Source organism: Rhinopithecus bieti, unplaced genomic scaffold (assembly GCF_001698545.2).
Source record: "Rhinopithecus bieti isolate Rb0 unplaced genomic scaffold, ASM169854v2 scaffold_19459, whole genome shotgun sequence".
Taxonomy (NCBI): Eukaryota; Metazoa; Chordata; class Mammalia; order Primates; family Cercopithecidae; genus Rhinopithecus; species Rhinopithecus bieti.
This window is the reverse complement of record NW_016809864.1, coordinates 2897029-2922148: the sequence shown is the minus strand read 5'-3', so window position 1 is coordinate 2922148 and position 25120 is coordinate 2897029. Positions and strand designations below refer to the sequence as shown.

Here is a 25120-nt window from a genome sequence, read left to right as displayed (position 1 = left end):
GTGTGGTGAGGAACTGGCTGCCGTGGTTCTGGGCCCTTGGCCGATGTGCACACCACCCCTTCCCATCCACCGTGTTCTTAGGAATGATGCCAGTGAAGATGGTGGGATTACAGACTTCTTTACTATAACAGCCTTTCGCAACCAAATCTGCTGAAAGCCCTTTGCCCCTACAAATGTGACTCCCATGGCTTTGCAATGTGATGAGTCAACGGGGTCTCGAGTCCGGGGTCTTTGCATTTAACTCATGGCGTGACCTCGGCTAAGACCATTTCTCCCAACAGATGGGCTCCTCGCTTAGAACAAGAGGGTGTTGGATTCCACCTTCAGCAATCCAGGATAAAGGAGTAAGCAAGCTCTTGTAGTGTGGCAACAGGATGTTCCATCACTGGGTTCTCTTCCAAATATGAAGGTTCCCTGTCTCATGGGTTGGGAGAAATCTCTACAGCACCAGACACATCTTGGAAAATAAACTTGGAAAATCTCCCCCAATCAAACCCACTGCAACGCCAAAATTCATTAATTCCCGTGGTTAATATTTTCCAGTACGACCGCCTTGTTGAATGCAGGCTGGAAGCGCGTCTAGAGACAGATGGCACCAGCTGCGGAGTGCTGGGGCACTGCCCACTCCATTGGGGAGGATGAACTGGGACGCGCCACAGAAGCGTGATCTCATGGCTCAGTGGGCGTGGAAGGCTGGGCCAAAGGTGTCACAAGCTTCTTACACAACGACTCGCCAGCACAGGTGGCTGTGGCTTTACTGACAGCTGTACACCAGACCCCGCAGCATGAACATATGTTTGCCCACCCACCTTCTCTCCTTTCGGGGAATTGTGCCCCCTCCTTCTGGAACGATCATGTTCAGTCCATGAGCTTAGGTGGGCTGAACGCCCTGCCCCTCTGCCCCAGATTTGGCTAATCAAGGTGCTCCACTCCCCGGGCCACAGGCATGGACCCAGATGCGCTGATGACCCAAGGCTGCATCAGTCAGAATCTCTCTAGAATTTCTGCTGCAGCTCTCAGGAGCAACAGGATGAATGAGATTTTTCCTAGGACTTTTATAGGAGCTGGTGAGAACACTCATCCTTCAGGGCCTGGATCTAAACCATCCATAAGGTACGCAGCTGCCAGGATCCATCTTTCCACCAGACAGAACAGGCTTGAGCATGAAACCAGCAGGGTCCTGGTGACAGTACTGGAGCCTCTGGATCCAGCCACTCCTGAAGCTAGCTGTGTCCCTGGACTTCACAGTTACATGAGTAGTAAGTCCTCCTTTTCTGCTTTAAGCTAATTTGAAGTGGGGCTCTACAGTTCTGCTAAGCAGAGTCCCTACTGACACACACCATGTTTCTGAGACCTCTGCAGAATCAGACATGTAGCATTTCTGAGTATCTCTCATGGGTCCACACACCTTACTGGATGCTTTTACTTCCCTTACCTATTTAACTAATACTTTGTTTAAAAAAAAAAAAAGAGAGAGAAAGAAAAAGAAAACAGGCAGCGATAGTCCAGGGCTTATCTGCACAGGATTGAACAGTAAAAGAGACTGGGACCCACACCAGCCTGGCCCCAAAGTCCACGCTCCCAACACTCTGCCTTCAAACAGAAGTTTAAGTGTTAGACCCACGCTGGGCGCGGTGGCTCGAGCCTGTAATCCCAGCACTTTGGGAGGCCAAGGCGGGTGGATCATTTGAGGTCAGGAGTTTGAGATCAGCCTGGCCAACATGGCGAAACCCCAGCTCTCCTAAAAAGACAAAAATTAGCTGGGCATGGTGACGGGCCCCTGTAATCCCAGCTACTCAGGAGGCTGAGGCAGGAAAATTGCTTGAACCCGGGAGGCGGAGGGTGCAGGGAGCTGAGATTGTGCTACTGTACTCCAGCCTGGGTGACAGAGCAAGAGACTGTCTCAAAAAAAAAAAAAAAAAAGACCCAAGCTCTAACACCAGCTCTAAAACTTACTTGCTGTGTGATCTTGGGCAAGGACCTCCATTTCTCCATGCCTCAATTTCCTCTTCTATAAAACAGGAGTAAAAATAGATCCTACCCCTCTTCGAGTTGCAGATTCCAGGAGACCCTGCATGGAAAAGGCTTAGCGCAGGGCCTGACAACCAGCAGGAGCCCAGGCAGCGTGGGCTGAATTGGAAATGGTGGCTCAATTTAGGGATCCGTTGGGAAGAGACAATATTGCAGGATTTGGACTAACCGGCGACTAGGAATATCTTTGCCAAACTAATTTAAAAAAAAGAAAACAGAGCGGTGCCACAAACCTGAGCCCTTCTGGACTCATGAGACAAGCCAAGTCTCTGAAGTGCATCCACCGTCCTCCTGTGTAGACCCAGGATGTACTGCAGGCAAAAAATCAGTGGAAAATAACTGTTGCTTCATCATGATAAACATTCATCCAACATCGACTGGTTTCCAGGCATGTGCTACAAAACTGGGAGAAGAGGGGAAGAGACGAGGTTCCAGTCCTCTGCACCTTTCCATCCCAGGGGGCGGGAAATGCAGGTCAGCACCAGGCACTGGCTGCCACAGTAGGGGAAAGACAGCAGGTGACAGGAATCCAGAACCCACTCCCCACCCAGGGTAGTGGTAAACGGGTGCGGCACGGCTGCGTTAGGAGCTGGCTGAAGGAAGATGTGGTGGAGCCCGATAGAGATGTGGCCCAGGGTGTGACCTCAGGATCAAGGTCCGGAGTGGAGAGCGATTAGGCAGCCTGACAAGGGAGGCTGATGAACAGCTACACGCTGGAACGGTTATGACCTGGGACTCGCATCACAGAGGTCTGGGTCTGAGATCCTGGCTCCATCACGCACTAAGTCTGGGTCTTTTGAGACGTTGATGACTCTACCTGAGCCTCGGTTTCTTTATCTGTACAGTGGGCCTGCATATGGTAACTGCCCTCACAGGGAATTCTGTGAAGATTAAAGAAGGTAATTCTGGCACTCAGAAGTGCTCCATCAGGGCTGACCATCCCCACGGTTAGCTGTATTCCCCTGCTCCTGTCATTCTCTCCCTGACACGATACCATACATGGTTCCATAGGCCTTCTTTCCATGCACCAATATTCCATAAAACTTCCGGATAGGCAATGCTGAGGAAGGGGTTCCAGGTCTGGGTATGATGTACTAAGGTCACCTCCCCCTGTGTCTCCTACCCAGTCAGCTTTCAAACCTGGAGCAGATGCACAAGGCAGCTAGTCAATGACTCAGGAAAGTGAAAAGCAGCAGGCTGACTGCGGAGATGACCAGCTGTTGCTTTCCCATCAAACCTGCAGTGAGTTCACCATTTTTCCCCTCTAGCATCCTCCAGCCTAAACTGCAGGCAGCTTGACCCCAAAAGTTGGGCAGGGGATGAACAGACAGGGCTCTCAAAGAAGCCCTCCAGCTCTGGCTCCAGGAGTGGAAAAGGGGACTCCTATGCTCAGAAAGGATGGAAGGGATCTTGTTTTTCTTTTTTTTCCTTTCGCCTCTTCTCTCATGCCTCCGCCTGCAGTGGTCCTCAAGCACCTGACACTCTCGGAGAGGGGCAGTAAGATCAGTGGTTCCCCAAGGATGCCCAGGTCTTCATCCCTGGAGCCTGTTCATATGTCAGCTTCTATGACAAGAGGGACTGGCTGCTGTGGTTACATTCAGCCTTTTGAGATGGGGAGATGATCCTGGACTCTTCAGGTGCACCCCGTGGAATCTCAGGGTCCCAGAGTAGTTGCTGGGAAGCAAGGAAGGGACCATGGCATGGGCAGCTTCCAGGAAGCCGGGAAAGGGATCCTGCCCCACGGCCTCCAGAAGGCACCAGCCCCACCGTAGCCCAGTAAGACGGATCTTGGACTTCCGGCCTCTACAGCGGCTGGAGAATAAATCTGTGCAATTTTCAGCCATGAAGTTTGTGTTAATTTGTTATGGCAACAATAGGAAATTAACACAGCGGAAAACCTTCCTCTTTAATCAGAAGAGCTGTGGTCCCAAGAGGGTGGGGCCAACCCATAATGCCTCTCTTTTGTCCTGTCCTCCCTCCACTTGACCTTGGGTGGGGGGCAGTAGGGGGTTGGGGAGCGGTTAGCCATGGGAAGTAGGTTAACCTTGACCCAATCCTTGCACCTTAGACAAAAGTCCACTCAAAACGAATCACAGATCTAAATGTAAAGCTATAAAACTTTTAAAGGAAAACCTAGGAGAAAATCTTTATGACCTGGGTTTAGGCTAACAGTTGGTAGACATGACACCAAAAGCATGATCTCGGACAGAAAAAAAAAAATGAATTTCATCAAAATTAAAAAGTTGTCTCATACAAAAGACACTGTTAAGACTGAAAACTAAAAAGACAAGCTGAAGACTAGGAGAAACTATGAACAAGGCACGTGTTCGACAAAGGTCTTGTATCCAACATACGCAACTCCCAAAACTCAACCTTTGTAAAACCACAAACAGCCTAGTTTCTAAGAATAGGCAAAATACTTGAACACACACTTACTTCCCCAAAGAGGATGTGTGAAAGAAAAATATGCACGTGAAAAGATGCTCAACATCATTAGTCATTAGGGAAATGCAAATTAAGACCACGATGAGATATTCTGCATCCTTGTGAACGGCCACAGTGAAGAATCATGAAAGTATCAAATGCTGCCCACGCTGCAGAGCAACTGGACCTCTCGTACACTGTGGGAATACACAGTTTTTTACATTTAGCATAGGACCCAGTCATTCACGCTTAGCTATTCGCAGTAGAGAAATGAAAACTTTTGTTCACACGAAAAGCTGCACTTGAATGTTTCCATCAGCTCTATTCAAAATTGCCAACAACTGGAGACAACGCAAGTATCCTTTATGAACAGATAAAAAACCATGGTATATCCATTTAACCAAACACTGCTCAGTAGTGAAAACAAACTGCTGACTCACCCAACAACTTGACACTTCTCAGACATGCTAAGTGAAAAACGCCAGCTTCAAGAGGTTGCTTACCATATGATTCCATTTATATGACATTCCTCAAAGGACAAAACTAGAGGGGGAGGGACAAGGGCTTAGGGTTGGGGGAGGGTGCGGCTAGAAAGAAAATGAGGGAAAAGCATGAAGAAGCTTTGTGGGGCGATGGAACTGGTCTATATCTTGATGGTGATGGTGGTTACTCAAATCTATACATGTTTTTAAATTCACAGACCTGAACAAGAACAACAAAAGTCAATTGCACTGTATGTTAATTTAATTTAAATGTTTTTTGGTGAAAGTCAAGCCAAGCAGGGCTCTGATCAATCTATTAAACGTGGCTCTATCCCAGAATACACAGAGTGATGTCTTTCTGGGCCCCATTGTGGATTCATGGATGGTTTGGGCTCGAATTACTAGTCTGTGTTCCATCTTCTCCCTCTTTATAATATCACTTGTCTTAGCATTTCACAGCAGTGCCACACACGTACAGACACCCTTTTTGCTGCCTAGAACAGGTCACCAATCTGTGCAGGCGCACAAATGGCTCCATCATCTACCCTTCTCTGTGCCCCCCCTTTGCCACAAGACTTTGCAGTGCCCTCCCACTCTGACTCTGGTTTCTACCTTGTGACCCCCCTTGGCAATGGGACATCAGCCGATGTGACATACTCAGAGCTTGGATGGTACCTGTATGGGTGGGCTTGCCCTGTCTGTGCTCCCTGCTGTACGTACCCAGGCTGGCCTGCTGGTCCTGGGAGGAGGATGAAAGATCTGTGGATCTTTCCGTTTCACGGCCCAGTTTTTCCATTATTCCTAGTCAAGGCCATCCCGCATCCACAGCCACCTACTGATTCCCAGACACAGAAGCCAGCTCAGCCAAGACCAGCTAAGCCTCCTAGCCCATCACCTGATGCATAAGCAATATGTTATCATTACATTCCACCTTTAAAAAAATCATAGATATTTGTTACACAGCATCAACATGGCAGGAGATAACTGATAACCAAACCAAGTAACCATTCTCAGTTATCACTCCCAGACATCATTTTAAAAGTGCAAGGGGAGGCCGGGTGCAGTGGCTCATGCCTGTAATCCCAGCACTTTTGGTAGGTCAAGGCAGGAGGATCACCTGAGGTCAGGAGTTCGGAACCAGCCTGGCCAATATGGTGAAACCCTGTCTCTACTAAAAATACAAAAATTAGCCAGGCGTGATGGTGCAAGCCTGTAATCCCAGCTACTGGGGAGGCTGAAACAGTAGGATCACTTGAACCTGGGAGGCGGCGGTTGCAGTGAGCCGAGATTGCGCCACTGCCCTCCAGCCTGGGCGACAGACTGAGACTCCGTCTCAAAAATAAATAAATAAAACTAAAAAGTGCAAGGGGAAATGCAGAAAGCTATGAGTTTGCTTGACCTACTGAGAAGAAACCTCTCACCAAGATCAATTATACTTCAGCGGGACAGGATGATTTTGGTCTATAAATGGCAGACAATTTCCTTTTTCTTTTCTTTTTCTTTTTTAAATGGAGTTTTGCTGCATTGCCCAGGCTGGAGGACAGTGCCGTGATCTCGGCTCACTGCAACCTCCGCCTCCCAGGTTCCAGTGATTCTCCTGTCTCAGCCTCCCAAGTAGCTGGGACTACAGGCACGTGCCACCACACCTGTCTAATTTTTTTTTCTTTCTATTTTTAGTAGAGACGGGTTTCACTGTGTTAACCAGGATGGTCTCAGTCCTGACCTCGTGACCCACCTGCCTCGGCCTGCCAAAGTGCTGGGATTACAGGCATGAGCCACCACGCCTGGCCAGACGATTTTTTATATGCGGTGGACACACCTCTCTGATATAGGAGATATTTTATTACTTTTTTGTTTGTTTGTTTAAACAAACCCCACACAGGATGGAGGTCATTGTGCCAAAAATACCTAATCTGCTTCCCTTTTTCCGAAGTGAAGTTTCAGATGCTCCCATGTTTAAAAATAAAAGACATGAAGTAGGGCAAGCACTTGTAATAATGTCTAAGCTGCCAACTCAAATCATTTTGGGACTGAAGTGAGAGTTTGAACAAAGAAGTAAAACCACAGTCAAAACTGCTTCCCTTTGAGAAACTCCGAGTAGGTAATATTTCCTTTAAATCCTCTCAAAGAGCCTGTGAGATCTCTGCCACTATTCCCATTCTATAGAGGGGGATGCTGAGGCAGAGGTCAGGTTCACAAGGCTGCTATGTAGTTGAGCTGGAATTGGAGCCCAGGTCTGTTTGGCTCAAAGTCTTGCTCTTTCTGTCACGTACCAAGCTGCTGATGAACTCCTGTAAGAAATTACCAACAGCGCTTTGGCTCAGCCACTATACTGAAATCTGACCATTTACCACACTAACCAGTTTACTGAGGTGAAAAGAAGGTCCATTATTTTGGGTGTGCCCGGCACCTTGCAGTCTGGTCTTTGGGCTCAGCAATTTAGGGCCTGGCCAGAGGGATGGCATCTTTATGCTAACAAGATCCCAGAGTCCCAGCCTCCGAGATCGACTTGACCAACAGCTAGGAGGAAAGGGAGTGACCGTGGGTGGAGATACATGGATAAATCTACATCGTCTCCTAAATATGCTCAGTGAATGCGCTTGCTGTGTCCTCCCCCGGCCCCCATGCCCTGATCAACTCTTTTTTTTTGAGACGGGGTCTCACTCTGTCGCCCAGGTTGGAGTGCTGTGGTGCGATCTTGGCTCACTGCAACCTCCACCTCCCAGGCTCAAGCAATTCTCTTACATCAGCCTCCTGAGTAGCTGGGATTACAGGTGTGTGCCACCATGCCCGACTAATTTTTGTAGTTTTAGTAGAGATGGGGTTTTACCATGTTGGCCAGGCTGGTCTGAAACTCCTGGCCACCTGATCTGCCTGCCCTGGCCTCCCAAAGTGCTGGGATTACGGGCATGAGACACCGCGCCCAGCCCCGACACCTCTTAATACCAGCTCTGCCCTGGATCTAAGGAACCCAGAAATTAGCTGTGTACACTCCTGCTAGCAACGAAAGCGACTCCTGCTGCAGCCACAGCTAAACTAGTTAGTGTACACTCTGTGCTAGGTGTGAGTTCTTCAACTTTCCGAGGTAGGGGCTATAATTAGTCCCATTTTACAGAGGGAAAAATAGAGGCATGAAGTCCCTAAAGGTTCTAATCCAAGATCACTGATACAGTAAATGGCATGGCCTCGAGTCAAACCCAAGCCTGCACAACTGCCGCCCTCCCTCTCACTGATAAGGCCATGCTGCTTGTACCTTTAATGTGAAAGTAATAAACAAGCCTTGTCTCCAACCCTGACAGTACGGCTTGTTTCCTGCTGCATTAGTAATTTCTCAACCTGCCTTCCCAGAACAAGCTAGTGAGAAAAACATCCTCAACTCTGTCACAGCAAGTTCTCATGTATAAAAAAGAAAAATAAACACACGAAATCCTGTTCTTACTCAGCAAGCCGTAACCTGCTTTATCTTCTGAGTGACACCTGCTAAGCCAGCAGATTGTGCGCTCACGGGCGAGTGCCAGGGCCAAAGCTGAGCTTTCTTCACCCTTCTTTCTGGTCCAGGCAAAACATCCTGGGTGTGTGACATGAATGAAGACAAGGGGCTTGGCTTATGGGCAAACAGGTTAGGAACGGGATGGCTCCAAGTGGGTGTCAAACAGGTATCAAAGACACCTTCTCTCAGCTGGGATCAAAGCTCTCAGAAGTTCCTTAACCCTCCCCAGCCCCACTTTCTAGCCCTTTCTGTAATTAACCTCAAAGAAGGAGAGATGGGTAGGACCTTGGACAGCACCAATAGGCCTCCCATGGCCAATCTAAGCACCAAAAGGCCACAGCAGTGGCAGGGCTTATACAGTGGCTGCGGCCTCTATACTCTGAGGACCTCCAGAGGAGACACGCAGTGGTGGAAGACGAGTGTGACCAAGCCTGGCTTCATTTCCTAGGGGCACAGAGGACCCACTGTGAAAACGCAGGACCTGCAAATCCCCAGCCCTGAAGATATTCAGGAGTGTTCTTTAAGTGCTTCATTTTGGTGTGACAGTGACAAAGGGTAGAGGCTTGCCGATCGTGCACACCCAGCTCACACTCCCCACGCTGCCATATCCCAGCTGTGAGACGATGGCTTGGCCACGTCACTCTGTGAGGCTCAGTTTCCTCATCTGGAAAAAAGGGACAGTAACACCAACCTCAAAGAAAGGGTGTGTGAACTTAATAAATGAAAAGCTGGCTGTGCATGGTGGCTCATGCCTGTAATCCCAGCACTTTGGGAGGCCAAGGTGAGTAAACCACTTGAGGCCAGGAGTTCGAGACCAGCCCCACCAACACAATCAAGCCCCATCTCTACTAAAAACACAAAAAACAAAAAACCCAAAAATTAGGTGGGCATGGTGGCACATGCCTGTTATCCTAGCTACTTGGGAGGCTGAAGCAGGAAAGTCGCTTGAGCCCGGGAGGCAGAGGTTGCAGTGAGCTGAGATCACACCACTGCACTCCAGCCTGGGTGACAGAGTGAGACTGTCTCAAAAAATAAAGAAATGAAAAGCTCCTGGCCTAATACCTGGATCCTGGCAGGTGCTAAATACACATTGGTTTCTCCTCCCTCTCTCTTTTTCTTGACTGTGGAGACCCAGGGCTTTGTAGCTACTTTTACAAGACCCAACAAGCGAGCTTCTCAGGCCAGATCTGGGTTTCTCAACCTTGGCACTACTGATGTTGGGGTCAGATAACTCTGCTGTGCAGGGAGGAGGTTGTCCTGTGAGGTGTAGGATGCTTAGGACATCCTTCGCCTCTACCCACTAGATTCTGGTGGCACTGTCCCCCATGATTGGGACAACCAAAAATGTCTGCATTCATTCATGGCTGTCCCTGGAACTGGGGAGTAAGGCAAAATTGCCCTTAGTTAAAAACCACAGGGGTAGAGGCATAAGGAAACCCACTTGGGTTTAGTAGGGCAGGCGGCAATGAGTGACAGGGGAGTGGCAACCGAAGAAAAGCAGAATCAAAGGTCCTCTGACGGCCCCTCTGCAGGGAACTCCTTCAGCTGAATTTTACCCATGAACAGAATTTGCTTTTTGAATTTAACAGATGAGAATACCAGACTTCCTTTTCAACCCTAATAACCTGTGACCGATTTCCCTAAACTGACACAACTGCCCTCCAAAGACCCACTTTTCTTGCTGAGCTGCTAAAAGCAAAACAAACAAACAAAAAAACCGAAAACAAAAACCAAACCCTCCATAATCACTGGCTGTGTTCTTTCTACAGGTAACCAAGTGCAGCCGCTGGCTACACAGAGAGGAAAAGAAGCAAAAGGAGCTGCCACAGAGAAGGTGTGAGAAGCGCAGGACACCTCTCCGAAAAGCAGGACATTTGGCTGGGCACAGAGGCCCTCTTTGGGAACATGTCTTCCACAGGGAGGAAGGGGGCAGGTGTACCAGTGGTGCTTGGGCACTGAGCAGACATCTCTAGCCTGAAGATTATTCCAATGGACCCTTTTCTCATGGAGTCCAAACTCTTATGAGGACCTCAGTCAGAACCGCAGGGGCCACGTTGCCCCAGGCCTGGTGTTGGAACTGTCCTGGTCAGCACCTCGTCATCGTGATCCCCTGTGGTCAAGTGGGATCCCCGGCCGCCCTCATCCTGCACTCTTCACATGTTACACAGATTTATGCACCGAAGCCCCCTTTTGCCCTGGAAGGCTTTTGAGGTACAGTGGACCCCATGAGGCTCACAGATGTTTTAAGCAAACAAACGAGTTTCCAACCAACTTAAACATCAGACTTTATATCAAGATGTGCATTTCTACCACCTCTTAAAAAGGTCAAGGACTTTTATCAAGCTAGCTGTAGTCCTATATAACAGGAATCAGCCAGGTGAGGAGTGGCTAATCCCTTTAGATGGGCTCTATGAGCTGCACTCCGCACCACTCCCTGCTGACAACTTAATGGCTTAATTCACTTATATGACCCACCCAGACCTACAGGCACCTGAGTTTGCCATGACATCCCAGTCGACAGAGGTAAATTCGGGGTGCCCGTTGATACTGGAAGATCACAGAACCAAGGCCCCAATTTGGGGTGTCAGTCCAGGTAGCGGGGTGTCTCCTCCCTCCAAATAATACATCTAGTTGATAATAATGAGGCTCAGCAAGAAATGAGGACAAAAGGCTGCAATGGCTGACGGGCTGCTCTCTGATGAGACAGGTCTGTCCAGGAATCCCATTGCTGGGGATGGGGAGGGGGGTGCAACATCAGTGTGTCACCTCCTGTGGTGTGCAAATACACATCAACACATCAGAAAAGGGGCCAAAGATTCCATGAGCCCAGCCTCTTAGCATCTAAGCTATCCCAGGACCCACAGGGCCACAGGTACCAGCCCACAAATGGTGACCAGGGCTGACTTTCCAGGCAGCTGCTGTGGATTCTGCAAAGTGCTCCACATGAGAATAAGCTGCCCTTTGGGCAAAACAGCAGCAAAGTGTCCTCTGTGGCCTCAGATGGCTGCTGGTTCCAGAATCCAGTTTGTTCAGAGAGAGGCCCTGCCTGGCAAAGGCGGCCATGTTTCTAAGCAGAGCTGCTGAGTTGAACGTATCCCTCACAGAGGTGAGATGTGGGCTGTGGCTCACAAAGGCACCACCGTTTCCCCTTGCTGCCCTTGATGGCTCGTTGGTGGCACTCTCCCCATAGACGAGGGGCACAGGGATGCCACCACAGCTGCGCTGCGCCACCTGCTCCCTGGGTCCGCAGCCAACTTGGCAGCAGAGGAGGACAGCCTGCTATTCTTAACGCTTTGGGGCTAGATGTTGATTCTGCAGCTCTCTCATGCAGGCTTCTCTGGGAGACACTGGTTCCCCTCGCTATGCTGACCAGGCTCTCTTCGGCTTTCGCACCCTCTCCCGCCTCTGCCCCATGGGCTCCAGTCTCCTGCCCTGTCCCTAGCTTCCATCTGAGGCCAACACCTCTTCCTGACCTCTTGTTCCCTGGGCACCTGTCCCCAACCTTGTAACCTCTCCAATTCCCCATATGTCAGCCAATTCTATGTTTTATATTGGGAAATCGCATGCCAAAGAGTGTTTCCAAATTCTTGAGACTGGGATTTGAGATGGTGAAGTCATAATTCCTGCAACTTCTTAGGAATTCTCCAAATTGTAAGTTATTCTTAAACTATTACTAACATCCTTCCCACTACTTACTCATTATCCTAGAAATCTAAAACTGTTCACTTAATAATATTGAGTTTAGTAGAATTTGTAAAACACGATAGCCTAGAATGAATATCCAAACGCTGGGAAACACAAGTGAACGCTGTTAGGTGCTGCTGAGAGAATCACGCAACATGGGCACCTCCTAGCAAGGCTCATGGCGCTACAGAGTCTGGTGTCCAGAATGCCAATTTAAGGACTTACTGTGCTTCCAAAACTTGTAACTTCTTGGAATGCCACTCACAGAAAGTATACAATTCACATAAACATATTAGTATTTATTTGCAAGAATGATTCATTGTTTGCAGTAGACAGAGCCAGGAACACACAGTTGAAACATGGCATCAGTGCAAGGCAATCCTGACTAATGAGATCGTGACCATGTCTTTCCCATGTGTTCCTGTCCTGGTACCTGCAAACGGCGACCCAGACCTGCAGCTCCGTGTGTTGACACCTCCTGCTCCTGCCTCTGCTCTGTAGCTGTGGATTCCTCCAAACTGTGATTGCTGCACCTTAATTTTCAGCAGGACAATTATAACACCCTTCTCCGACCTCTTGACTGGTTTTTCTTGTGATGTGAGATGGGAGAAGACTTACATTTCCTGAGGCATGCCTGGGAGGAACTGCCACCTGAAGCCAGCTCACAGGCGGCCATCCTAGGAGATGTTTACTCTGCTCTCGCGTGGCTCCAGGCTTGCCTTTGGGATGCACGTAGACCAGTTTCTGACCCCAGTGCTTCCTTTACGTCTCATCTGCTCCTAAGTGGGCTTCCTCTCCTTGTACCCTTGACCTCTCTGCACCCAGATGTTCAGCCTCAAAAATTTGGCATCTTCTGCTGCTCCCCTTCCATTGCTCCAGTGGGAGGCCAAGTCACCTACTCAAGTCTCACCGTCCTCATCCCAGAGGGTGCCAATGCCACTGCTGCCCCCTTGCCATGAGGACCATGGGGCAGATGCTGCTGCACACCTGAGACAGTGGGGCCCCATGTCCCCTCCTGGTAGGGCCTTCCAAACCCACGTCCCCCTTTCCTCTTGGCCATCTGGGTCAGGCCCTCCCCGCCTTCTGTCTGCAACATGATGAGGGCACCCTAGCCCATCTCCCAATGCATCCACTATACCCAGTCCTGACGTGCTCTTCGGAAAGCACAGCCCTGAGCTCACACACCTGCAAAGGCTCCAGCCCCCAGAGACCAAGACCTCCACCCCAGGTCCCAGTGCGCCCTGACCACAGGGCCAAGTGCCCTGTTCTCCAGCCATAGGGGATGACTTGGGGTTCCCTGCCCCTTGCAGCTGTTCTGCACACCTGGAAAGAGTGGCTTCCCCTTCCATCCAGATCAAACCCTGCATATCAAATTGGTATTAGAGGGTGGGCTTTAGTGATGTCAGGAAAAATTTAAAATGTACATACCCTCTAAGCCAGAATGGCTTCTAGACATCAAGCCTGTAGCTCTACCTGCCAAAATGTGTATGCATCGAGATGTTCCAGACTATAGTCTGAGGGAGAAAAATCTGGAAACCTCTTAACTGTTCAAGTAGAGCAATGGTCAAATAAATTAGGAAACAGCCATTACAGTGAATACTATTAGCTTTCAGAAGGACTGAGCCAGTTTTATTAAATTAAGAAAGGCGGCCAGGCACGGTGGTTCACGCCTGTAATCCCAGCACTTTGGGAGGCCAAGGCGGGTGAATCACCTGAGGTCAGAAGTTTGAGACCAGCCTGGCCAACATGGAGAAACCCTGTCTCTACTAAAAATACAAAAATTAGCTGGGTGTGGTAGTGGGTGCTTGTAATTCTAGCTACTCGGGAGGCTGAGGCAGGGGAATCGCTTGAACCCGGAAGGCGGAAATTGCAGTGAGCCGAGATTGTGCCATTGCACTCTAGCCTGGGCGACAAGAATGAAACTGTTTCAAAAAGAAAGAAAAGGAAAAAAAAATAGAAAGGCAAATTTCAGAACAGTGGAGTTTCTATTTGACTTACGTAAGTATTGATGATTTCCGCAAAATTACACAAGAGACGTGACAGTGAGTGCGAGGGTAGGTGTGCACATGGGGTGGGTGCTGTTTACTTCCTCATCTTCTTTCTGTGGTGTTTTAGGGTTTTTCCACACTAGAAGTTCATCACTTTCCCTAAAATATCTGCCCCCCACAATCTCTTTCCCTGAGACTCCCTTTCTGTTGGTAGAAACAGTTATACACATACGGTGCTTACTATGCGTGACGCGCTGTTCTAAAAGCTTCTAAAAGACCACTTTCCTCCTTAGTGGAAGAGCCAAAGACTACCAGCGACTCCAAAATCGACACCACACTTTCCATGTGGCTATCGGGGTCTCAACTCACCTGCCTTAGAGGGCCAGGTGGCTGATGTAAGTCAGCAGAGCAGGCCAAGGGGAAAAGCAAGAGGGAGTAGTTGGAACGATGCTGAACTGGCACACGCTCACCCAAGGAAAGTGACGTGTGTGGATATTTTATTGAACGCACACCTAACCAGCAGGCCCGCAGGTTTGAGATCTCTTGCATGGCATCGCCACTCCTTCCTGGCAACTGGGCAATGCCGGGGACTTTGGAGTCTGGAAGGTTCTGGTCAGTCCACAAAGCAAGAGAAGTCAAAAGTTGCTACTTCCTGTTAGCAGTGACTTACAAAGCAGCTTAGGTTCAAGTGACCCCCGCAGTGCACAGGTCAGGGCGTGGCATCGCTGAGCTAAATGTAATCTGCTCACTGGGAGAACAAGGCAGCTCACATTTCAGCAAAATATGGATATATTTCACAATCCCAAGAGAGAATGCAGCAGCAAATGGGGGCGGGGGCAGGGGAAACCCAGACTGGGTTTTCTGCTGAAAATCCAGTTGGGAATTTCTGCTGTGACCTACATTACTCTGCCGCTTTCCAGCCCCCTAACTTTCTCTCTCCTCAAGGAGGAGCAGCAGAACATAATGTATTTCCCAAAGTTAAATTACTCTGCAGAGAACCATTTTAATAATGTGCTAAATGACAGCACAGCAAATCACTGAAGCTGTCACCGATGTGCGGTCCAGTTTCACTGAGCGAATTCTCAGAGTCTGAGCCTCCCTCCATGAATGAACAGCACCTCACATCTCCCTGGGTATCTCCGCCATCTGCAAAGTGTCACGTCTCTCAGTAAGCACCCTTTCCCCAAACGTCAGACGACGAACACAGCACGGGGTTTCCAAAAGATGTGGGCGTGGGGAGGCTGGCACTCACTCATCTGTTCCTTGTGTTGGGGAGTAGACTCTGGTCCCCCTCTGGGCCATACTGATATAGAGTTCAAAATAGAAAAGAAATGCCCCACTTCCCACCGGCCTACTTTCCAATTCAGAGCTGGCATTAACAAGGGAGGCAACGGGAGGCAGAGGGACTGGGAGGAAAAACTCAACCTCCCAATTCTTCAACTCAGATTTGTGCAAATGGCAGATTACTTAGAAGTCATGATGCCTCTTACGGAACACAGTGAAATATGGACACGTAAAATGGAATTAAAAAATGAAAGAGTGTGTGTGAAAGCAGGTCCCATCTAATACTGGACTGAAAGTTTCAAGTAACATTTGTGAGGAAAAACACAAGCAATTTCTACCACTGGCTTTTATCTTTCCTGCCCACCTTCTCAGCTCCCAAACTGGAATGGGACCACCATTCCTGAAGCTGACCAGTGGCCCTGTTCATAGAACACACAGGGGCACAGTGTGCACACCAAAAGCGTCATGAGGAATGTGGAGTGTCCGCAGATTCAAGTGGGGGGGCGGTGGGAGCAGTGGGGAAGAGCCAGGACTGCAAACTCCAGAGCCATCATGCTGGTAAGTGGTCCACCCAAATATATGACATAACCAGGCAAACAGCATGGCAAGGGAGGCTGGCTCAGTGCCCAGGAGACAACAGGACTTGGGGGTTCAGTGGACACGGGGCACCTAAGTGTGGGAGAGTGGGGAACGGGGCTGTGACCAATTCTTCTGATTTTTCAAGAGAAGGCTAGGTTGGGCGTGGTGGCTCACACCTGTAATTGCAGCACTTTGGGAGGCCGAGGTGGGTGGATCACCTGAGGTCAGGAGTTCGAGACCAGCCTAGCCAATATGGCGAAACCCCATCTCTACTTAAAAAAAAAATACAAAAATTAGCTGAGCATGGTGGCACGTGCCTGTAATCCCAGTTACTCAGAGGCTGAGGCAGGAGAATCGCCTGAACCCAGGAGGTAGAGGTTGCAGTGAGCCACGGTTGTGCCTCCGCACTCCAGCCTGGGCAACAAAGCGAGAACTTGTCTCAAAAAAAAGACGCTTGACATCTGGATGTTTTTATCTGACACCTAATTTTTTGATGTTGGCAAGTACTTGAATTTAGAAAAATAAATAACAAAACAAAACGCCACTATACTGGCTAAATAAAATAAGTTGGAGAATCAGGCTCAGTCCGCAGGCTGCAGGCTTCCCACCTACATCCCAAAAACATGGCTATGGTGCCAAACACCCTAGGATCCCATTGTGCTGGGTGAGGACCCTGGGACCAGCCAGGTCACCCCTTTGAGCCTCACTTTCCTCATCACTATGAAATAGATTTCACTGGCTCTGCAGAAGACGAGATGAGATGGGTGCTGTGAAACGTGAGGCTGGCAGCCACAGGAAAATGGGAGGCCCTCTCTTTAGTGAACAGTCCAGTTACGTTCAGTAACTCATATGGACTTTCCGGATCCTGAATCAACATTTGAAAGAACCTAGGAGAAAATCTGTCAAGATTTATAAGAATAATAATGCTTTGGGGTTTATTTCCTTAGCCAGGAGATTTTTGTTTTGTTTTGTTTTGTTTTTTTTACCAGAAATCTCTCAGGCTCGGCTTTCCAGCTGAGACAGTAGTCTCGCTGCTTTCTGTGGGCAGCACATGGAGAAAGGACACGATCACGTGGAGATTCGTCAGCACGGGCAAGGCTTGGCTGTGCCTCATCCATCATTACCCCAACATGAAACAATCCGTACATTCCGACCTGTAATCCCATCCTGCTCAAAAAGGAAGAAGAAGGGAGCAGTGTGATTTGGAACAGCAAGGAAAGCCGGAGAGCTTTTATTAAAAGAGCTGTTTAATTTCAACTGGGGTCTAGACCAACATGTAGTGAAAATTCCAGCATCGACACTGTGTCTTTTGCCACAGTCTCCCACTGAAATTCTTGTTCTGTAAAGTCCATACATTGAACCTTGTGTTCTGTGAGGTTTCTCTCTCAGCGCTGACTGACGGCAACCAGCATGGCTGAGATTCACATCACGCCAAGAGGCTCGCATTAACGTGCAGTTTTTACAATTCGGCACACGAATGTTTGGGAAACACTGGACCGGAGATGCCCGGGCTGCGGAGCCCTGTGGGGGGTGGGGGACACTGACTTGCGGATGGGGCAGTGTCTCCTGCTCACACTGTCAACATCAGGAGCATCTTAGGAACAACTTACTAACTCAGTTTTCACCGGGGAATTCAGCCGATGTGCGATGACTCCGCGAGAGGCTAATTCCCCCCACACACCCCAGGCTGCCTGTAAGGGGATGCCTCTAAGAGAATGAGACCTCCTCATGTGAACTATCGCGGCCATTTCCAAATACTGAAATCAAGGCCCTGGCATCACAAATAAAAGGAGAAAAGGAAAGTAAAGCGTTCTAGATACTGTCTTCTATTCAGGATAAAAAGGCACCTCTTATCAAAGGCAGCACGATACTATGATGTCTTCTCACAAAAACCCTGGAACAATTAGAAAATCTAAGCAACCATCTTGGAGACAATTTCAAAGGGCCTAGCCAGGGAAGATGGGCAGTTGCTCATGTCTAACTGGATGGTACTGCTGGGCACACCCCACAGACAGGAGCACACCCCACAGAAGCCGGCTCCCACAGGTGCACCCCACAGAGAGGAGCAGAAATCCACCCTCTGTTTTGAACCCAGCATCACCATCCGAACAACTGTTAAAGAGCTACAGTGACAGGAAACTCTTATTTTACCCCAGCAAATCATACAAATCACACCGACCCAGAACAGTGCTTCTCGAATGAGTCCCAATCCCACAGGTCTTCTCTACGGACTTTAACGTTTCATGTTTCTATTACGGTAAGATTTTAGAAATAATAGAATTACATTCTGTAGCATCTGAAGACTATAAAAACCAAGTCGGGCTTGATGATCTTGGTTCCCCTAATTCCAAGGACGTAAACGTCAGAGGTCCCAGGTTATGACAACAGAGTGGACTAATCAGTGGTAAGGCAGTGACATCAAAAGGACGGCCTGATGTTTCCTGGCAATGGGACCAGAGCAAAGGGGTGGATGAGGTCAGCATGCCTGGCATGGGGCAGGTGAAAAGAAGTCACTGCATGACATTTCGAGCCAAGATTAGCTTTCTTGAAAACAGTAGCATCCATTGGGTTAATTGACAATTTTGAACTGTAGTGATTTTCTTTTATTTTTTTTTTTGAGATGGAGTCTTGCTCTGTTGCCCAGGCTGGAGTGCAGCGGTGCAATCTCAGCTCACTGCAATGTCTGCCTCCTGGGTTCAAGTGATTGTCCTGCTTCAGCCTCCCAAGTAGCTGGGACTACAGGTGCCCGCCACCATGCCCAGCTAATTTTTGCACGCCCAGCTAATTTTTGTATTTTTAGTAGAGATGGGATTTCACCATGTTGGCCAGGCTGGTCTCAAACTCCCGACCTCATTGATCTGCCCACCTCAGCCTCCCAAAGTGCTGGGATTACAGGCGTGGGCCACCATGCCCAACCTGAAGCATAATCATATTCTAAGTGCATAATATGTAAACTCTTTTAATTGTTTTTTTAAACTTTTCAAGAGAGGGCATTTAAGTAATATTAATGTTCATTTTTAAGTAATACTCATATAAAAATAATTTAAGTCAATATGGCAGGAGTCTGGGAGAACTCTTCCTTGGATTCATCACCCAAGCTTGAGAAACACTGACACAATTTGTTTCAGTTTTGGAGCACCCAGTGGGCTGTGTAGAAAAGGAATCTTTCCTTGACTGAAATGTGTCAAAGTATAAAATCACAGAGCCCCGAGTTTATTTGTGAGCCTCAAGTCAACAATGCTCATTTGCAGGCCTGCTCTCTTCCCATCCCTTTAGAAGCTCCAAAGCGCTGAGGCCCAGCCTCCATCGCGGCACCTGGAACAGGCCCTGGAGTTTGCCTGGGTCCCGTGGCGATCAGGGCATCATGGAGAGCTGCTGTGCTCCCTGACCTTCCAAAACAACCAAGAACGAAGTGCTGGGAGGGCTGGCGGCGCGTGCCCGTGTGAGTGGTACTTACACGAAGAAGGGCATCAGCTGGATGAGGGTCTCCTTCTTGGGGCTGGCAGCGAACTCGGGGACCATCTGGATGACTTTGTTCATGACACTGCGCAGGTAATTCTGGAGCTGCTTTCTTCGTTCCTCCACAAACTTGGCATCCTGAGGAAACACAAAACATCTTCGCTCAGGTATGTGTTCCTCACCTGGTCAGAAACGACCCCATGGAACAGGCGATCACCCATCAGCGCCCTCCCGGCAGCCAACATTGAGCAACTGCCTCGTGTGACTGGTCCCTAAGCCCTTACATGTATCATCACATGGAATAACACGAAAGATGCCCACGATATTATTATTAAGTGGAGGAAAAGGAGGTCCAAGACCTATATCTGGTGTGTTCCTATTCAAATGGGACGTTATTTATGGGGCACCAAAACATGCCGAATGTGGTGCTGGGGTCAGGCGTAGAACAATGAATGCACTGCTGTGGCCTTCGTGGAGTTCACGGGCCAGCGAGGGAGACACAAATCAATCCAGTGACCACATAGGTCAGTGGGTAATTATCAATCACACCAAATGTCACTCCAGAGCACGGGCTTAATTTTGCCTTCAGAGGAGTTTCTTGAAATACAAATCAACTGCCAATGATTAAGAAAGAAATTTTATTAATAAACAATTTCTGTGTTCTCCTGAAAAACTACGATGCGTGGGCCACGATGCCGAGGCGGGCAGATCACCTGAGGTTGGGAGTTCGAGACCAGCCTTACCAACAAAGAGAAACCCCGTCTCTACTAAAAATACAAAATTAGCCGGGTATGGTGGCACACGCCTGCAATCGCAGCTACTCGGGAGGCCGAGGTAGGAGAATCGCTTGAACCCGGGAGGCAGAGGTTGCAGTGAGCCAAGATGGTGCCATTGCACTCCAGCCTGGGCAACAAGAGCGCAACTCCATCTCACACACACACACACAAAACCTAGGATGCATGGTAGCATGGCCCCACCCATAGGTCCATAGCAGGCTGGGCTGTGCAGCGTGGCCCCAGAAGGCAGGCACAGGTTCCCAGGTCTGAGCAGTTTCCACCACTCAGTGATCAGGGACTCTGTGCTCCAGAACCCCCTCACTCCTCCTGCAGCCCCCACCACACCCGTATCTGCTTGCTGTCTGTGGGCAGGGCCAGCGTGCTTGGTGTGCAACCCACGCTGTTGCAGAGGGTCCACAATGGTGAGCTGCTGCCCACCTTGACATTCTCATTAATTTGGAGCCAGGGGCTCCACGCTGTCACGTTGGCCTGGGGCCCACGCATTCCATAGCCAGTCCTGCTTTGTGCATCTGTGCTAATAGCCCCTGGCTTGTAACAAAGACACAGTGAGCGTCGGGGCCGGGAAAGGCTTTCTCTGAGACAATCATGCTCCTTCTGGACTGAAGACCAAGCAAGGTGAAGAAACAAAGAGCTGAGAGAAGGCAGTGGAGGAACGAGGTCTTTCCAACCTCACAGAATACAAGGAGGAATGTTCTACGACGATTGCGTGAAACAGATGAGGCAACTGCAGTCTGCAGCGGACCTTGGTACCTCACCCGGGAGGCCCCATAGATCGGATGTGGCACTCGTCTCTGCTCTCCCTGTGCAGGCACAGAGCTGGCCCAAGGCAGGGGCTCGGTCACAATCTGTCAGCACCTCGAAAAACTGCCTAGCATCACGTGCCCTGGTCCCCGGTGAAGAGCTCCCACAGGCCAGGTATGGTGGCTCACGCCTATAATCCCAGCACCTTAGGAGGTTGAGGCAAGAGGATCGCTTGAGCCCAGGAGTTTAAGACCAGCCCGGGTAACATAACAAGGCTCAATCTCTACAAAAAATTGAAAAAAGTAGCTGGGCGTGGTGGTGTGCACCTGTAGTACCAGCTACGTGGGTGGCTGCAGCAGGAGGATTGCTTAAGTCCTAGAGGTAGGGTGCACAGTGAGCTATGATCACACTACTGCACTCCAACCTGGGAGACAGTTAGACCCTGACTGTATTAGTCCATTCTCACACTGCTATAAAGAACTACCTGAGACTGGGTAATTTATAAAGAAAAGAGGTTTAACTGGCTCATGGTTTCGCAGGCTGTACAGGAAACATGGTGGGGGAGGCCTCAGAAACTTACAATCGTGGTGGAAGGCAAAGGGGACGCAGGCACGTCTTACGTGGCTGGAGCAGGAGGAAGAGAGGGAAGGGGGAGGTGCCACATACTTTTAAACAACCCGGTATCATGAGAACTCACTGTCATGAGAACAGCAAGGAGGAAATCCACCCCCATGATCCAATCACCTCTCACCGGGCCCCACCTCCAACACTGCAGATTACAATTTGACAGGAGATTTGGGCAGGAACACAAATCCAAACCATGTCACTGACTCTAAAAATCAAAATCAGAATAAAAAGAAGAGAAGAGTTCCTACAAAGCCCCACCAAGTCCCCGAGCATGGCAAGAAGAGTCTTTCTTAAGCGGCGCCTCTGAGCCAGGGTTGGCAGATTGAGCAAATGAGAATACAAGGCACCCAGTGAAATTTGAACTTCAAATAAACAATGAATAATTTTTCAGCAAAAAGTATGTTCTATGCAAGGAAACCTTTCCATGCAGTATTTGCGATACACTTATACCACAAAATTATTGGTTTATCTGAACTTCCAATTTCACTGGGCATCCTTATATTTTCTCTGGCAAGCCTCTTGCGAGCACCAGGTGGGAGATGGAACCGTGGAGCATCTATGCCAGCAGGGGTCCCTCGGGGTCACTCCAAAGTCACAACAAAGTCTTCTTGTCCAAAGCCGCCTCTGATGAGCGGCCTCAGTGGGGGACCTTTCTCCAGAGGGGTGGCAGCTCTCAAACACTACTGAGAGCCCCTCCAGTGTCACCATCAGTCCAGCTGGTGGCTAAAATCTCACAGCCTGGCAGGAGGTGGGCTATGTACGAATGAGAGAAGACATTTAGACAAGGTTGTCCCAGGGTCCTACAACCCAAGCTGGAGCCTCTGCTCACCCAGTCTGAATGCTGGTTCTGCTCCTCGGAAGGCAAGTTTCAACCCGCCATTAAACAATGAGATGCTTTTCTTTGGAAAGTAGTGAAGATGCCAGGTTAGTGCCCAATGGAGCTCATGAAGCCTAGTTTTTCATCTGCACAACAAACCCTCAAGGCAGCTTGAGAGACTCTACCGCAGAAAGACAAGAAACGAGCTCATCAGCCCTGCAAGAACTTGTGAAGGTTTTTCTTTTTTTTTGGAAGGGAAATGCTCAAAACACTAAAGCAATGAGGAGCGATCAGAGATGGTCCTTCCTGCTGTATGTGGGGTGGTGCTACAGAGCCCAAGGAAAGTGACCCTCCCACCCCCAAAATGAAGGTTAGAGAATTCCATCCATGAGTCTAATCTGCCTCTCTCACCCGGGTCTCAGAGGCCCCTGGAGGAATCCCAAGTCCCTTCCAAGTGCTCACTCCTCACAATAGCTGCTCTCTAGAAACCTAAGCCAGGTTCTGCTCTAAGAACATCCAATATGGCAACAACTGGAATTTTTAAAAAATCTGATTTATATCAGTAAGTGTTGGGGGTACAGGTGATTTCTGGTTACATGAATGAGTTTTGTTTTGTTTTGTTTTTGTTTTTGTTTGAGAATGTGTCTCACTCTGTCGCCCAGAGTGGCGGGCAGTAGCATAGTCTCGGCTCACTGCATCCTCCGCCTCCCAGGTTCAAGCAATCCTCCTACCTCAGCCTCCCAAGTAGCTAGGATTACAGGCACACGCATAGCCATGCCTGGCTAATTTTTGCATTTTTAGTAGTGACAACTGGTCTCGAACTCCTGACTTCAAGTGATCCGCCCACCTCAGCCTCCCAAAGTACTGGGATTACAGGCGTGAGCTACTGCACCCGGCCTTGAACGAGTTCTTTAGTGGTGAATTCTGAAACTCTAGTGCCCCCTACACCTGAGCAGTGTGCACTGTACTCAAGTATGCGGTCATTTATCCCTCACCCTCCTCCCAACCTCCCCCACGCCTGAGTCCCCAAAGTCCATTATATCACTCTGTATGTATTTGCATGCCCATAGCTTAGCTTCACTTATAAGTGAGAATACACGGGATTCGGTTTTCCTTTCCTGAGTTACTTCACTTAGAATCATGGCCTTTGGCCCCATCCAAGTTGCTGTAAAAGACATGATTTCGTTCCTTTTTATGGCTGATAGTATTCCACGGTATACTTAAACCACATTTTCTGTATCCATTGACGTCTGTGACATCTTCACTCACACTCCGTTCTCAGAGCTTTCCCTGCTCCGTGTCACTACAGCACAACCAAGGCTGGTCACTGAATTTCAGAAAGGTGAGGCACTTGCACAAAGGGTCAAGACCAGCAGGTCAAGGCTGAGCAGGGCCTTCCATCAGGCAGCAGGGACAGCCTCCCCCAGTACAGAAGACAACTTTCAACCTTCCAAAGAAAAACCCATGGGTTCCTCTACACCAGGCTTCCCCAAAGCGAGGTTCACTTCTTTGAAATTCTACTTCCAGGTTGGCTTTAGCAGAAGCCATTTGCCCTGTGAAAAGGAGGAAGCCTGACACCTGGGTGCAAGGGCAGGCGGGGCTGCCTGATTCATCCTCCACCCCGGGCACTTTTCCCTCAGGTCTCACTCTGACCCTAGAGGTGCAGACACCTTGGCCTGAATTGCAGCACAAGACTTGGTAGAATGTGACCTCAGAGGTGTGGAAGATCCCAGAATAATTCATGCAAGGCTATATTCTTGCCTGTGACTGTGTTTTGTTTTCTTACGCTTTTATTGAGAATTTTTTTTTTGGGGGGGGGGGGGACAGGGTTTCGCTCTGTCACCCAGGCTGGAGTGCAATGGTGCAGTCCCTGGTTCAAGAGATTCTCCTGCCTCAGCCTCTCAAGTAGCTGGGACTACAGGTATGCTCCACCATACCTGGCTAATTTTTGTATTTTTAATAGAGACAGTTTTCGCCATGTCAGCCAGGCTGGTCTCGAACTCCTGACTTCAGGTGATCCACCTGCCTCGGCCTCCCAAAGTGCTGGGATTACAGGTGTGAGCCATCACACCTCGCTGAAAAAATTTAAATAAGGCAAAAAGCAGTGCAAATTTTAATGAATCCCCACAATACTTTGTCTGAAAAGTCTTAACCCTTTTCTGTATTTATGTCACCATTTTTATCTTCTCGCTAAGGTGTTTTAAGGTAAATTATAGTCATGACATTTTACTCCTAAATACTTTGGTGTGTATTTCTGAAAAATTAACATTTTCCCATTTGAACACAATAGCATAATCACCTCTAACAAAATTAATGATGACTCCTTGGTGCTATCTAAGACCTACCCCATGTTTAAACGTTTGAGTTTTCAAATGTGCCTGCTGCTTCTGGAATTTTAAAAGAGGAGTTACAGTGCACCTCTTTATCTGTCCATTCTTTAAGAGGTTGAATGCAACACTGTTCAGACTGGATTCCCCCTGGGATCACCTGGGTTCTGACCTTTTGGGGGACACGGTGCCATCATTTTCACCACAAGCTGCTCACGGAGGTCCACAGACTAAATGTGACCCACAGGTATGTTTTGTATTGCCTGAGCAACGTCTTGAAACATTAAAACCAGGAGATTTCTGCATAAAACCCAGATTTCTGGCTTCCCTTTAAATAATGAGCAGCCCTGCCAGTGGGTAGGGGCTAAGCCAGGAGTGCCTAATTAGCGG

The 25120-nt window shown here is 49.0% G+C and overlaps 1 protein-coding gene across 1 annotated transcript in view; it reads right to left on the bottom strand.

Moving 5' to 3' along the window:
* SNX29 (sorting nexin 29) overlaps window positions 1-25120 on the bottom strand; it is a 604821-nt gene that overhangs the window by 28428 nt on the left and 551273 nt on the right. The window contains exon 21 of the mRNA XM_017890705.1: window positions 19420-19559. Coding sequence (XP_017746194.1) covers window positions 19420-19559 — 140 coding nt within the window. The remainder of the gene's footprint in view (window positions 1-19419; window positions 19560-25120) is intronic.